The 16190-nt window shown below is 38.1% G+C and overlaps 1 protein-coding gene and 2 long non-coding RNA genes across 4 annotated transcripts; 2 read left to right on the forward strand and 1 right to left on the reverse strand.

The window, feature by feature from the left end:
- The first annotated feature begins 6236 nt into the window (after positions 1-6236).
- On the forward strand, positions 6237-7413 carry LOC107834854 (uncharacterized). The gene is made up of 2 exons (XR_001660679.1): positions 6237-6862; positions 6967-7413. It is a non-coding gene; the product is annotated as an uncharacterized LOC107834854 (long non-coding RNA).
- Positions 7414-8320: 907 nt separating this feature from the next.
- Positions 8321-9192, forward strand: LOC107834853 (uncharacterized). Its single transcript, XR_001660678.1, has 2 exons — positions 8321-8749; positions 8889-9192. It is a non-coding gene; the product is annotated as an uncharacterized LOC107834853 (long non-coding RNA).
- Positions 9193-12519: 3327 nt separating this feature from the next.
- atg10 (ATG10 autophagy related 10 homolog (S. cerevisiae)) lies at positions 12520-16080 on the reverse strand. Of its 2 annotated transcripts, none has more exons than XM_007543353.2 (7): positions 15839-16079; positions 15431-15537; positions 15218-15352; positions 14968-15136; positions 13584-13681; positions 13405-13502; positions 12520-12748 (listed from the first exon to the last, which is right to left on the reverse strand). In XM_007543353.2, exons 2-7 carry the CDS (start codon positions 15533-15535, stop codon positions 12625-12627), a joined length of 729 nt encoding a protein of 242 aa, XP_007543415.1. In that variant the 5' UTR covers positions 15536-15537; positions 15839-16079; the 3' UTR covers positions 12520-12624. The 2 variants fall into 2 exon arrangements, with proteins under 2 accessions (XP_007543415.1, XP_007543417.1); XM_007543355.2 differs by having other exon boundaries at positions 12655-12748; positions 13409-13502; positions 15839-16080.
- Positions 16081-16190: the final 110 nt, after the last annotated feature.

Raw genomic sequence — 16190 nt, forward strand, 5'->3', positions numbered from 1 at the left:
TAATGTTATACTTTTATATCACGGTGGGGGCCACGAGAATGAGACCTCTGGTTTAAAGGAAATGAAAGACAAAATGGTGGAGGAGAAAAACAAAGAGAGGAGACTGCTTTTCCACCTGCAGAAAGAGAAAAAAACATATTAATACTCTGATCAATATCACAGACTTTTTATGAACATATGAATGGTAGCAAAACATTGTTTTATAATGTATTAAAAGTCGCAGGTGTTATTCACAATAGACTGATGCAAAAATCTGATTTAGATCCTCATCACACAAATTGTTTTACAAATCTATAAACCACTGAGTCCAGCAGGGGAAGATATTGTTAATATCCTAGTTTATTATCTGCAGTAGTAAACAGCTACGAGTAACTTTTTTTTGAAAAAATGTACTTTTAGGAATATTTTTACTATGCTGTACTTTTTCCTTATCCTTGAGTAATTTTATTATGAAGTATTACTACTCTTACTTGAGTAACATTTCTGGATTCTCTACCCACTGTGATGAGTAACTTCAATGAATAAAGAACCAACATGTTCTAAGCAAAAATTCACCAGACACAGAAACACCTGCAGTTTTTATTAAAGTTTCAGAAGTTTTTTTAATTGAAAGAAACTAGTTTGGAAAAAAAAATAATTCTTTTACCCAGTTTTATTATTTTTTTGTTACTTATATTAATTATTTTCCTTTTCATCATAAAAATACCAACCTTTCCACTTAACTTTATATTTTGGTCCATCTGATTATGTAATTTTTAAATATTAAATGGTTGATAATTTAATCAGTTACTCAGTACTTGAGTAGACTTTTTACCAAATACTTTATGGTAAAAAATACAAGATGGTGCAGATCTTCTATCAGTCTGTTGTTGAGAGCGTCATCTCTTCAGCCATCATCTGTTGGGCAGCAGCATCAGAACCAGGGGCTTTAAAAGGCTCAACAGCCTAATAAAGAAGGTTGGTTCTGTTCTGCTCTGGTTCTGTTCTGGGATGACTGTGGAGATCATGATTCAATGAAGGATTCTTCATAAAATCAATAAAATTATGGACAACCCTGACCATCCTCTTCAAGAGACTGGCTTGAGTAAACAGAGAATCTTCAGTCAGAGGTTTCTTCAGATTCGCTGTAATACGGACCGCTACAGGAGACCTTTCCTGCCAACAGTCATCACCATCTACAACAACTCTTTGAAGAATCTGAATTATTGAGTTACAACAACATTTAATTTCCCTTTGAAATAAATAAAATATTTTTGAATTTGAATTCTTAGTCTTACTTGAGTAATTTCTTGGAAGGCTACTTTTTACTTTTAGTTGAGTAAATATATATTGAAGGAGTGTTACTTTTGCTTGGGTAAAATAGTTGGATACTTTGCCCACTTGAGTATCTGGTGTCCAGATATCACATCATTACATGAAATTGTTTATGGCTGGAGATGAGTGAAGGGGCCTGAGAAATCTCTCATGACAGTAAACATTAATGATGAGGAAAATAAAAGCACACAATGCTTTTTCTTTGGCATCATTTAGTCAGGGCTGCAATTGGTTGAAAGGCCTTGCTTTGATGGTCTGATTAGTTCTCCAGCATCACTTAGGCTGCCTTGGTGACAAATTCAGGTAAGATCAGCTTGTAATTACAGAAAATCCCAAACTGACACTATGATGAGCCACTGTTCTCATCTCATGATCAGCTCCAAAAAGGAACCATTTTGCTTGCAAATCTCTGTGGTACAAAGCAATGTAGTTCAGCCAATATTTGCTTCATTTATATGTAATCCATGCTGTATCCTCTTAGGCTGGATGTCTCACAGTGAAGACAGACAACGAAAAATGAGAGCAACAAGTGTTCCAAGTTTGAACAGTGATTCTTTTCAGTTTTGTTGACTTGATGTGGCGGTCCTTTTATTAAATAATAATTCCATAGATAAAGCATTTAGAGACAGTGCAGTTCAAAGAGTACAGTTCTGTTAGCTGACATGCTGTTTGTTCTCACATGTGGTCTGAGTCAGCAAGCAAAGCAGAGGTCATCGTCCTGTTGTCTGTACAAAACCTCTCAGAGGGGAAGGGGTCACTTCCTGTTCCTCTTAGTGTTCACTCTACATTCAGGAGCAGGCACGTGNATCCTCCCTGTTTTTGCTTGATAATAAAAGACAAGCTGTAACCAAGGGTTTTTAGAACGCTCAGTCAACGGCTCGGAGGAGCAGTTTGCTGAGACTTCTCCTTTTGCAAAAGCTTGGTCATAAAATTCATATACGTTGTCTGTGGTTCTTTTAATGAAGGTTCAAGGAAAATACCTATCAACAATCACAGGCTTTCAGATTTACAAATGTACAAAAGAGGAGAGGATGTCTTCAAAGCAAAACTAAGTGCAGCAGTATCACAATTCACTTCAAGCATGATTGAGATAAAAACAAGTAAATTGCTTTTTGCAATTTTAGTCAAAGTTATGAATAAATTCTGGTCAACTAAAAAGATGCAAGTGTTTCAATCTTGTCAGAGTCTTAGTTTAAGCCTGAGGGAGCAAAGGTCACTTAGGAGCAATCATCTCTGGCTGACTCCCACTGAAACAGTGGCCATACAATGCTGATCCTCCTCACTAAGGAAAACAATGGAAGAGTAGCTGGATAGAGAGGACAGGACAGCTGCCAAAACAAGAATGACAATCCTGAAGGATTGAAGTAAGTATACAAAGAATCTCAAGATTCTCAGATATCATCTTGAGATTTTCTCTAAGAATCTCAAGATTATACAAATGATCTATGCAAATAATAAAAGACAAATAATAATGATTCACCCTGACTGATGTAATGCTTAGCCTCTCATTTCTTAAACCATGTGAAAAAACATATCCTGTGGTCATGGAAAAGATGTTAGTCTGTTTAAGAAGGGCCAAATTATTGGTATTAAGCAGAGAAAACATCTAAGCGATGCAGAAACCATTAAGTTGAGAACTGTCTACAGTATTATTAACAATTGTAGGGAACGTGGGGAAGAAATGTGGTCAGAAAAAAATCCTGAATGATCGGAATCGATGATTACCAAAACGCTTGGTGACATGAAATCGAGGAAAACAACAGCAAAACTCTGGGATAAGTAATGGCATTTCCACCCAATGTGAAGAGAACCTCAGTGATTGAGACTGAACAGCAGTAACCATAAGAAAACCGCTGATCAGTGATCAGTGGCAAACTGGAAAAAATGCCTTTAATCTGAAAGGGAGAATAGCACTTAAATAAAAGTCCAACAAGGATATTCATTTAGAATTAAAAATAACTCACCTGAATTACCATGATANGTCCAACAAGGATATTCATTTAGAATTAAAAATAACTCACCTGAATTACCATGATATATATAATGTATGTAATAAAAGTGTCATTAATCAAGGGGAAAAACCTAAATCCTGACTTTAAGTAAGTTTAGGATTTGGTTCGCAGAGTATGAAGTTACATTTTTTTCTCCAATATTCAATAATAAAAAATACTAACCTCAGTTAAGTAAAATAAAATTGTAATCAAAACTTTTGGAATTGTAATGATTCCCTTTTTTAAAACAAAAAGTTTAGTTTAAAAAACTTTTTTTAAAATTAACTAATTTTTGTCTCGTGAACTTAAAAAGTTATTTGCCAAACATAAACTTTTATTTGCACACATCAGAAATCTTTTGTTGTGATTTTGGGTCCTGCCCATGACGTCATGTGAGAATCACAAGCAAAACTTTGAGTCAAACAAAAACTTAGAATATCAAGAAAAGATTTCTGACATGCACAAATAAGTTTGTTTTGCAAATAATTTTTTCACTTCATGAGACAAAAAATTGTGATTTTAATTTAAAAAAAAGTTTTTTAAGCTAAACTCAGTAGACTTTTCTTATGGTGACATACATTAACAATTCAAATTTTGCTTTTTTTTTTTTTCTTTTTTCTCTGCAGTTCCACATTAAAGTTTGATGCAGCTCTGCTTTCCTGAATGGACCATCTTCATCTCCACTGCAAGTGTAGCAAACAGGCAGCTCTTTTTTATAGATTACAGTCCACTAAAAGGTTGCATTGTGCCCTTTTTATATTTTAAATAGTGTAATTCTGTAAAGACAAAATATGTCTGGTGGTCTAGCTCCGATTTGCATATCTTGCTAATTGCGGGTTTGAATATTGCAATACTTTACTATAACAAAATAGACCTGCAGAAAGAAATTACTAATAAAATATCTTACATATGCATAGTTGTATGCTCTATAGAGATTTTCCTTAGCTTTGATTNTCATCGTCCTGTTGTCTGTACAAAACCTCTCAGAGGGGAAGGGGTCACTTCCTGTTCCTCTTAGTGTTCACTCTACATTCAGGAGCAGGCACGTGCAGAGGGGGAAGCTGGGGGGGGGCTTGAGCACCTGCCCTTTTTGCTCCTTGCCCCCAAGTGCCCTTTTGGTCAATTTTTATTTTGGATTTTTTTTTGATATTATTATTTCCCAAGCCCTCTTCTGACACATAAAAACATGTACTAAAATTATTTGCTTTTTTGTTTCTTTTTTGTACAACATAATAAGCCGGTAACCTTGTTACCTTTGACCTCTTGCCCGCGACGCATGACGCAGTTGCCTCTCACGCAGTGAGATAAGGCGGCTAACTGTGAAGCTCAACGTAGCGAACGTTCCAGATTACAGAACAGTTTTTGGTTGATTAAAAAACGTTTTTGGTGAATAAAGTGGAGTAGACTTGCTACTTGTCAGATAACGGAAAACGTTGAACGTTGTATCGTTTCTGCTTCAGCGGTTTAAGCAGAGAGGTAATGAAATACAACAGACACTGACAGGCAGGACTCTGTCTGCCTTTCTCTGAACAACTACTGAGCGGGAGGAGACAGCCAGGTGAGGAGAAACTGTTCTTATCTATCGATTCAGTATTTTTATCATACAGACATTAGGCTGTTGTTGTTGTGCCATTAGCTAGCTGCTAGCTAACGACCTTGCTAGCAAAGCAAGATAACTAAAAAGCTTCTTCCCTGTGTACGAGGCACATCGCCGGTCCAAAACCGATCATCTCCATAATGGACATATGTCCGATCTTCTAATTTCCTTTGCTGCATAATGTACATGAATTACCATGATAGATATAATGTACGTCATTAATGAAAGGGAAAAAACTCAACCCAGACTTTAAGTTTAGGGTCTGGAAAGTATGTAGTTAAATTTGTTTCCCAATTATTCAATGAAAAAAAAAAAAAAACTAACCTCAGTTAAGTAAAATAAAATTGTAATCCAAACTTTTGGAATTGTAATGATTTCTTTTAAAAAAGTTGTTTAAAATACTTTTTTAAATTAACTCATTTTGACCAAACACAAGCTTTTATTTGCACACATCAGAAATCTTTTGTTGTGATTTTAGGCCCTGCCCATGACGTCATGTGAGAATCACAAGCAAAACTTTGACTTAGAATAGCAAGAAAAGATTAATGACAAGCGCAAATAAGTTTGTTTTGCAAGAAAGAAAGTTAACTTCATGAGTTAGAAATGTGTGATTTAAATAAAAAAATAAAAATAAATAAGCAAAACTCAGTAGGTTTTTCATGGTGACATGCATTAACAATTCAATTTTTGCTTTTGTTTTCTCTCTGCAGTTCCATGTTAAAGTTTGATCCAGCTCTGCTTTCCTGAATGGACCATCTTCATCTCCACTGCAAGTGTAGCAAACAGGCAGCTCTATTTTATAGATTACAGTCCATTAAAAGGTTGCATTGTGCCCTTTTTATATTTTTAATAGTGTAATTCTGTAAAGACAATATGTCTGGTGGTCCAGCTCTGATTTACATATCTTGCTAAATTGCGGGTTTGAATATTGCAATACTTTCCTATAACAAAATAGACCTGTAGAAAGAAATTACTAATAAAATATCTTACATATACATAGTGTTATGCTCTATATAGAGATGTTTGTTAGCTTTGATTGTATCTCTCACAATTTTGTAATTTATCATTGTTTATTAAACTCTGAAAGCTGTGAGGCTTTATTCTGTCCGTTGTGAAGGCGGTAAGATGTGCCCTTTTTTTGTTGTTGAGCACCTGCCCCTTCAGTGGTCTCTGCACGGCCCTGCTCAGGAGTCATGGAAATGAAGCCAAGGTGTAACTTCAAACTGGGAGATTCTCTCCAGCCTACCTGCTCCATCTTATCACCACGATTGAACCAGTTGTCCTTCATCAGATGACACAACTGTGACATCAGGTTCTGTTTCAGTAAACTAATGGAAGCTTATTAAAGTAAATCACAGCATCTTCAGTAGGAATTCTTTTGTTTCTTTTATTTGAAGAGGTCCAGTCTACAGTCAGTCCACCTGCTCAGGATTTCTATCCCTGACCAGGACAGGATCCTGTTGGTTGTCAGAAAAAATGTCTTAGAGAAAAGATTTTTTTTTTTACTATTTTGCTAAATAGTTTAAGGACTAAGAGATTAGTTGTTAGTTTTCAGATATTAGCTCACACAAGGTGCAACAGTTAGCATGTTTCACCTGAAAAAAAGCAGAAAATTATGAAATGTGTTTGACAGCTATAGGTGCTAGATTGTAATGTCACCAAATATATGTGAAGCAAGGGTTCATTTTAATCTTTTAATTAATTTTAATATAAATCTGTGTTTACACAGTCAGAAAACTAGTCACTTCACACAGAACCCTCTTCTTGGTCCCGATCAAACCATTCTGGTCGTGGCCCTTCACAGCAGGTCGAGAGGGCCTGGAGCCTGCTCACTGCTATCACTTATTGCTTTAATCCTTCTGCTCACTGTGCTATGGATAAGCCCGGAGTGAAAGGGGCCCGCAGGGCCACGCTGACTAACTTCACAGACTCCAGTGGAGCTTAGCTTCCCCGGCTGCTGGTCAGTCTTGCATGAGTACACAGGACTGCTTTCTGAACAAGGGAGGTTTTTTCTCTGCCGCTTTTGTAATTTTAAAATTTCTCCTTGTCTTTCTCCTGCTGCAGGACATTCTAATGTGTTTAGGAAATGCTGGCTGAACGGTACACTGGATAACATGCAACTGATGCGTACTCTTACTCTATGAAGTGGGGTTGTGATGAGAGGTTATGATTAGTCAGTATCTTCCCTGCTGTAACAAAGGTTCGAAATGAGATTTTTCAATTAGAGTCAAACATTTACACATTTTGATGTTTGCATCTGTTTTGCAACAATAATGTTTTGGTTTGTCTTTGAATAACTCTTACTAAAAGACATGGACAATTATTGAAGTTAATGATTTTAAATACAATAAAAAGTAAGGCCACTACCTGATGATCATAAATTAATAGCCAAACAGCTCTTACTCTCACTTGTAGTTTTATGATTACCTGCCTGGTGGAGTATGATATTACGGAACAAAAAAGGTGAATTTTCAAACTGAAAGCCTGATTTATAGAATAAACAAGTTCTCTTCAAAATATAAAAATTGATCAGTGACATTCAATTAAACACAAAATAATAAGAACCTAATCAAACTGACTAAAAAAGTAAAAAGGGTGAAAGAATAACAAATATGAACTATTAGTAACAAACAAACAAACAAACAAACAAACAAACAAACAAACAAATAAACAAATAAATAAATAAATAAATAAATAAATAAATGAAAAACAACAGTTCAGCTTTGATATGTATGTTTCAAAAAGCGATGTGTATTATGTGGGAATTTAGCTCCCAGATTAGCTTCTCATGTGACAAAGATCACCAGCTGATCACCAAGGACCCCTCACACCCCACAAAAAAACTATTTCTACCCAAGAGCTGTTTTTACCCTGAACACAGGTAATCCATCTATAAACTGATCATTTATGTATTCATTTTTCTTAATGTCCCAGTTGTTATGTATTTCTACAATATTTTTATATTTTTATTGACATATACTTATTATTCTATTCAATTTTTTTGACTTGCCTTTGAGAGGAGCTGTTTTAAAATTTCATTGGTCATTCTATTTATTTGACACTTACTGTGGACCATTCTGATGAACACTTTCTAATTGTTTTAAGAAGGATGTGGTTAGAGTGAATCCAAAACTGTGTTTTTCTTTTGACATAATGGATCAGAATGGATCCTATTGGAGCGAGTGACGGTTGATGAATACTTGCAGTGAAGGTATTCATCAAATAATGCTGGGTCCTCTTCTCTCCCTCTTCATACTGCTGTATTACTGTGCTACACCCCCAACCTCTACGCTTTCTAATCTCTGTTGTAATAAATCCTTTGGGTAAACATTGCATGTGGCAAATGAATCTATTCTGTTCACAGTCTTCAAAACCAGAAACAAAGAAACTGTCTTTAGCTACCAGAAGGATACGTGTGATAGACGGCAGAGTGAACATTTAATTGTCACCTAGACTTGAGTGATTTAAGACCTTTGTGTCCAACCAGACTGTCCAAGGTTATGTTACTGTGATCAACATCTTTGGTTTATAGTTCACAAACTTCAACTCAATTTATTTATGTCGTCACAAAAATATTAATTTTACATTTGATGAAGCAGGTGTTCATTCACATTGACTAAATGAAGTAAATCAAACACCTTTGTTTTGTAAATATTTAATAAAATCAGTTGCATGAGAAAGGATTGCAGTTTCACTGGTGGGTTCCTTCAAAACATTACCATCAGTAGCAGTACTTCTTCTCCACTTTAGGAACACGATGATACTCTGGAAATGTCCCATGTCTGGATTCTTCCCAACTCCACAATTCACATTACTTCTGTGTTCTAACAGTTCCTGAAAGGTCAAGGTGAGGATCATAACTGTCACTAAACAGTTCTGATTCATTCCAGACCTTTTTAAGGGCCCTTTGATGTAATTTGAACATTTTATAACAACACAGTTTAGCCCTGCAGTGATCTAAAGTGTTTGTATTGTCCTGAACACAGGGTACCTGCTCTCAGAAGAAGGAATGGCCGTTAATCCAGGGCACAGAGCCAGACAGCCAAGGTGAATGAACAAGAAGGAACAGAGAGGACAGCTCGGTGGGGAGGGGGGAGGGGGGCAGAGGATGCAGACTGCTGAGATGGGATGAGGACTGCCTGGACTCAAATGTTACTTCAAGGACTTCTTCCATCATGTGTCAGAGTCCTGGAGAGAGAAACTTGCTGACAGCAGGAAAATCCACTCAGTCCGGTCAAAGATCTCTTACAGATTTTCTGCAGGTCGTGTCAGTCAGTGACTGACTGGAGAAGAATATCAGACTGTGTGGCAAACTGGAACTAAGATCCCACAAGTTTAAAGGCGTGAGGTGACGATCTACCATCATCAATGATAACCCCACACCCCTCCACCAGTACAACCAGTATGAGTCTACATCCCCCCACTGGGCTCCTTCTGGAGAAACAAGAGGTACTAACCCAGCCTCTGTTTGAAGATTACAGTTAAATCAGAGTATCTATAGTACAAAGAATACCTCCAAAAGGTTTATGTCAGTAATTGAACTCAAAAAGTAAAACTCATATTGTATCTATTAATTTCATGGTGATCCATTCAAAACATGTTTCTATACATTTTGAAGGCTAATGTTATATATAAAAAAGATATTAACCCTGAATTGTGAGCTTACTAAATGTGTATCCAAAGTAACTGTATATGTACAGTACATGCACATGGTCTGGGCTCCTTTTGCTTGAGTTACTGTGTTAATGAGGTGGGGCATGGAGGGGGTCAGCCTGTGGTTCAGCTGACTCTCCTCGTTTCCTTCAGACTTTGGTTTCTGACTGCAGCTGCAGTCAGCACCTTGTGAATCTCCCCAAACTCTCAAATGGCTTTTGCTTCACAATCTCATCGAAGCTGCAGTTATCACAGTTGTTTGTGTCCCTTTTTCAACCATGCATTTTCCTTCCACTAAACCTTTCTTAGCATGCTGTGGACAAAGAACTCTGTGAACTTCTTTAGCAATGACAGTTTGTGAGCCATGGTCAATTGAGGATGGAGAGCCTCTGTTGGGCTATCATCAAATCAGGATATTTCTCTTTGATTATGTAGATTAAGGTTCTCAGTTTATGATCAATTGAATTTATGGTTTTCATTAGCTGTCTGCCATAATCAGCAAAATGACTTTACACTGTCAATTAACACCAACTATAAAAATAACTAATGAAATCTAATATTGATTATCTAGTGTTGGGTGTTTTATTATTGACATATTCTAGCACATTAAATGTTTCCCCCAGTCGTTTCCATAAATGATCAACTTTCATTCAGATGAAAGCTTTCAGAAACCTGAAGTCTTTCTCTCCACACCTGTGAGCTTCTGCCGCCATCTGTTGGTTGTCATAACTCACAGCAAGTGTTTTCATGTGGCTGATCTGCTCTACACCCCAACTACACCATTAGTAACATTTGAACTAAATTCTGTTTTTAAATCCTGTTAAACTAAAAGCATTGTCCTGATCTACAGTTGTCCTTTCAGGGAGGATTTTCTGACTTAGGGTACAGCAAACTTCAAAGATTACTAAATATTTGGGTTTGCATTAACTTTAATGGTTAAAGTTTGGGTCTGTAACCTGCAATGGCTCCTAAGACCTTCCAGAATGGCTGTTGATAACATACATGTACAGGTGCTGGTCATAAAATTAAAATATTATGAAAAAGTTATGTCAGCAATTCCAGCCAAAAAAGGGAAACTTGTATACTATATCCATTTGTTACACAGACTGACATATTTCAAATGTTTATTTCTTTTAATCTTGATGATTAAAACTGACAACTAATGAAAACTACAAATTCTTTATCTAATAAAATCAGAATATGATTTAAGACCAACACAAAAAAAGGATTTTTAGAAATGTTGGCCACCTGAAAACTATGAACATTAAAAGTATGAGCATGTGCAGCACTGAGTACTTAGTTTGGGCTCCTTTAGCCCAGTTACTGCAGCAATGCGGCGTGACATGGAGTCCATCAGTCTGTGGCATTGCTCAGGTCGTGCTAGTGACCCTCAGCTCTTCTGAATTGTTGGGTCTGATGTATCACATCATCTTCCTCAGACCAGAGATTTTCTATGGAGTTCAGGTCAGGTGAGTTTGCAGGCCAGTTAAGAACAGGCATGTCATGGTCCTTAAACCAGGTCCTGGTAGCTTTGGCTCTGTGTGCAGGAGCTAACTCCTGTTGGGAAATGAAATCTGTATCTCAATAAAGTTGGTCAGCAGCAGGAAGCCTGAAGTGCTCTAAAACTTCCTGGTAAGCGGCTACGTTGACCTTTAACCTCACAGTGGACAGACAAACCGTCACTGACTGTGGAAACTTTGACTGGACCTCAAGCAACATGGATTCTGTGCCTCTCCTCTCTTCCTCCAGACTCTGGGGCCTTGATTTCCAAAAGAAATGAAGAATTAATTCACTTTCATCAGAGAACATAACTTTGGACCACTCAGCAGCAGTCCAGTCCTTTTTGTCTTTAGCCCAGCTGAGATGCTTCTGATGCTGTTTCTTGTTCAAGTGGCTTGACAAGGAAAAATGACAGCTGAAACCCAGGTCCTGCATATGTCTGTGTGGTGGTTCTTGAAGCTCTGACTCCAGCTGCAGTCCACTGTCTGTGAATCTTTCCCACATTTTTCAACACGTTTTGTTTCACAATCCCCTTCAGGGTGCGGTTACCTTGATTGTTTGTCCATTTTTTTCTACCACATCTTTTTCTTCCCTTCACCTCTCTATGAATGTATGTGGACACAGAGCTCTGTGCACAGCCAGCTTCTTTAGAAATGACCTTGGTGTCTTGCCCTCTTGTGCAAGGTGTCAAAGGTCATCTTTTGGACAACTGTCAAGTCAGCAGTCATCCCCATGATTGTGTAGCCTACAGAACTGGTCTGAGAGACAATTTAAAAACCTTTGCAGGTTTTTTGAGCTAATTATCTGATTAGTGCGTGGCACCAGGGGTCTTCAATATCAAACCTTTTCACAATATTCAAATTTTCTGATACTGAATTTGGAGTTATTAGTAGTAAAGATCATCAACACTAAAAGAAATAAACATTTGAAATATCTTCATCTGTATGTAATGAATGAATATAATATACAAATTTCACTTTTTGAATGAAATTACTGATTTAAATAAACTTTTTTCATGACCAGCACCTCTAAGTGCAGGTTTCAGATTTGTAGCATTGAATTTCATTGACAGAATGACTCAAAAAGTACTAAAAATATATTTTTGATATATTTTCTTGGGTTAGAAACTATGTGGAGTTCCTTTTTCATTTGAAACAAACCTCATGGTGTGTATCCATCCTATTTTACCAAAAGTTCTGTTGCTTTTTTATTTTAAAATGTAAGAGAAAATAAAATGGGGCTTCTTTAAAAGTTTCCTACAGTGAATATGTATATAAAAATAGATCTAAGCTATAAGTAAACAAAGCTAAATGTGGAAGAGACTCCATAACAGTAATCTGATTACTGACAGAAGTTGGGAACTAAAGAAAACTCCAGAACAATACTTCATAAAAAAATATACACAAGTCTTCAGTTTACAAAATGAAAATTAAGTTTAGTTTGTGAAACACACACACACACACCCTCATTTGAACCATTTTAATGACCATACCAACATAATTATTTTGGGTATTAGAAATAGTTACATGGAGAAAAACAAGACAGACATCTCCAGGTGTGTGTTCAGCTTCAGTCGGGTTTTGTGCTGTTGAGTGAAACAGCAGAATGGAGCGGTGTGCAGTACTGCAGAGGAACATCCAGACCCACAACAGGCCCCACCACACTCAGCCATGACAGCACATAGTTCACTGGCCTGTTGGCATGGAAACATACAAGTCAATGGGTTAAAATGGTTTCAAACTGATGAAACCTCATTATTATAAAGGAAACTGAAAGCTTTTATTCTTTGATCATTACTTGGCCTCATATTGAAATATTTCCCATCATAAGTCCCCAAAATAATTGTTCCTAAAACCAGTCAGTCTGAAAATCAGGGCCTTGAACAGGTCTGAAAACTCCCTCTTTACTTCATAAGTATTACATTTACTCACTTAGCAAAGGTGTTAGGACTTTTGTTTTAACAGCAACATAATTTATCCTGACTGAAGTTCCTGCAGGTCACCTTCAATATGCTGCACTCCATCAAGAAAGCTCAAGCAACACTGACACCACATGCACTTAAACCTACGCAGCTTTATTATCTGACTCAACACACACAGCTACAGGATTTATTAAAAACACATCTTACATCATGTTTTCTGTTTTATTACTGAAAAGTTTAAGGAAGTTTGATGCAAACAAGGATTTCATTTCAGCTGAGCAGGAAGTGAGGGAGGAAGGTGGAAGTGAGGAGTTTGGTAAAGTGGACAGGAAGAGCATAGAATCATCAGCAAAATGTCATCATCTTAGTCGTTCTTAAGCAGTGGGCCTTTCTTGGATTGAGAACTAGGAACTAGGTCATGACCCTACCTGCCTTGATCTTGAGCAGCCTGCAGCATAAGTCCCATGAACTCCTCTGTTCTACATGGGTGAAGGAAAAAGAACGGCTGGCCCAGCAAGGGGTGCTCCTGTCACACACACTAAGAATGAGGTTTCAGCAGAGCTTCACAGAGACCTCTGGGCACCAGGAGGAGGTTGGGAGTTCCTACCTGCTGACTTATTGCATTCAGAGGGCAGTTCTGAAGACGCAGCCTGTAGTTTGGGTGGATGGTGCTCCACATTTCCTCTAATGCCAGGCTCTTCCCCTCTGAGAAAGAACAGCAAAAAACACATAAAGCACTAAATTACACCCAAGGTCAAATGTAAATCCTCTGCAACACACATCATTTGCCATGCTCTGTTCACAGATAACTGCACCTCAATAGGCCGGGAAGTCAAACTCCTGAAGCGACTCCTCTGTCTCTGCTCTGATGCAGGACGATGATGAGTCTGTGTACAGACAGGAGCTGGACTGTGCTGCTTTCTGTCAGACAGCCAGTCAGTCAAAAACATTGTGCAGATTTACTTTGAGCTGTTTGGCTCCAGCTGAGGTAGAATAGAGTTCAGACAGATGGCGGCACAGACTAGCAGGAGAGCTAACAGCTAGCTGCAGGAGTCATGAAGGATTCAAAGTCAGCAGAGATACAGTTGTGAAGAGTGAAGTGATCGATGATGCTCAAGAGAAAATCTAGAGCTCAGACTAGCTGGTCAGCTAAAACCAGCTAACTCACAAGTCTTGGATAACAGTCCAGTTATACAATGATTCAAGAAACTTTTGAAGACCCACAGAGCGTCTACTGGCTTCTATCTCCATTTCTATGTTGTCTGTTGTGTCTGACAGAACCTGACTATTGATCTTCCTATGAAGTAGCGTATTTACACATGAACTGCATCACCTGTAAATTCTTTGATCTGCCAACTGCATAAACATAATAAAAAATATAGATTGCAGATAATGTAACAGAGCTACTCCAACAAGCTGCCACAAGAGTGGGAGTTCTGAGAGCTGCTCTTTGGGTTTCTCATAACAGAATGGAGATCTGCTTTGTGCTTGTGGTTAAAAAAATCTTGTGCCATTTTCAGTTTCTTTACATCCAAAAACAGCAAGTTAAAAAATAATCTAATATGTTACATTCAAAGAAAGGGTTGCAAACTAAAATCATTGCTGCTGTTATTTCCTATATCTTCATCATGCCTGCAGATGACTTTCCTCTGGCTACTCCAGTCAGCACAGACCAACCTGCTTCTGTGGGTAGCCTGCTCTGATCCAGGACGGTGATGATTTGATTCAGCTGGTGTTCACGTCAAACTGGAGTTATTGCAACAAGCTTTAATACTCCCCTTATAAATGTCAAAAATTAATGTTTGACTTTCTCTTCAGAGGCTAGGGAGGGGGCCGTTTCAGGCGGGAATAACCAAGCACTCTTATAGAACCTTTAGTTATGAAAACTCTAAACCTTTAATCAAAAAATGATTTTGTTTCCTAAAAATGTTGACTTAATGCACTGCTAAAAAGCAGAGTGAATGTAAGATGCTGCTTTCTGTGTGACTAACCCAAAGTGAACGCTCTGAAATACAGGACAGGAGCTCCGTAGCTGCAGGAGAACAGGATGTGATACTCGTACTGAACCACCAGGCTGCTGCTGTTAGTCCCTGTGCAGCTACCATCATCTTCTTCTTCAGCTCTGAGGAAGTCAGAACCAGTGGAGGCCGCTGGGTCCTGCTGTGAAAGAGCAGACACAGTGGAGCTCAGTATGTCTGACTCTGTGATCTTTACATGCTTCAAAGTAAAACAAGTATTTACTTCTTCCTTTTCATGTCCAGTAGAGTCACACAGAGTCTGTGGGTGGAAACTAAACCCCTCCTGGTCATGAAGTGGACCCCAGTCACTAGGAACTGACCTTAGCGCAGTCTTTCTGAGGTAGCCCTCTTCTGAGCCCTGTATTAAGAAAATACCATAATGCCTTTTAACTCTTCAGCTGTGTGCGCAGTGACAGAGGAAGTACAACCTCCTCACCTGAACGGCTTCCCAGCTCCAGCCATCCCCCAACTGGTCAGAGCGCTGAAGGAGCAGCTGGCAGCACCGACGGAACTGCTCCTCATCCAGGACACTACAGCTCATGTCTGATAGGACGAGACATGGAGAGAATGAGGGACTACACACACACCAACACACACACACACACACACACACACACACACACACACAGAAAACCACATTCAAACTAAACCACAAAATATATAGTTTTTGTAATGACAGTCCTGGCAAAACGGATTAAAGAAAGCTGCAGTTACATGGGAGTGAGCGCGTGCCTCTTGTTGTAAAAATATGTCGAAAAGTTCTGGTTTAAGAGTTTGTAGCATCCTCTCTACTAAAAAACCGGATTCCAACATCTTGTTGTACTTCTACAAAACGAGTACATACCTCTGAACCCATGGAGTCGGTACTTGTATCGGAGATATAACTCTGCTCCAGCTCCAGCCAGACTCCTTTACATGCCGCTAGCAAAACGTCGCAGAGGAACAAGCAGCTTACTGCTACAGCTAACTCTGACCACGCTTAAGAACATTATAGAGTCGGACTTAAAAGTAAGAGAAATATCTACATTTTCAAGCAGGAATTTCTTTTTGGAGAGATCCTCGTCGTCTTCTTCTTTTTCTTCCTATTGTGGCAGATCGCAAACAACTTTCAGTGTATACCGCCACCTACTGTACACGAGTGTGTAGCATCACTACTTGACAGCTATTAAAAACTCCATTTTTAATTTTGTATTATG

Source organism: Poecilia formosa, unplaced genomic scaffold (genome assembly GCF_000485575.1).
Source record: "Poecilia formosa unplaced genomic scaffold, Poecilia_formosa-5.1.2 Scaffold803, whole genome shotgun sequence".
Classification (NCBI taxonomy): domain Eukaryota; kingdom Metazoa; phylum Chordata; class Actinopteri; order Cyprinodontiformes; family Poeciliidae; genus Poecilia; species Poecilia formosa.

Bases quoted from the DNA above. Each gene is read 5' to 3' on its own strand.
- atg10 (XM_007543353.2), bottom strand. From the start codon at position 15,535: ATGAGCTGTAGTGTCCTGGATGAGGAGCAGTTCCGTCGGTGCTGCCAG. The intron at 13,682-14,967 runs GTTAGTCACACA...GTTCTTTCTCAG, and splicing joins TTTCAGAGCGTTCACTTTGG to AGGGGAAGAGCCTGGCATTA. The intron at 12,749-13,404 runs GTAGGGTCATGA...CCATGCCAACAG, and splicing joins GCTGCTCAAGATCAAGGCAG to GCCAGTGAACTATGTGCTGT.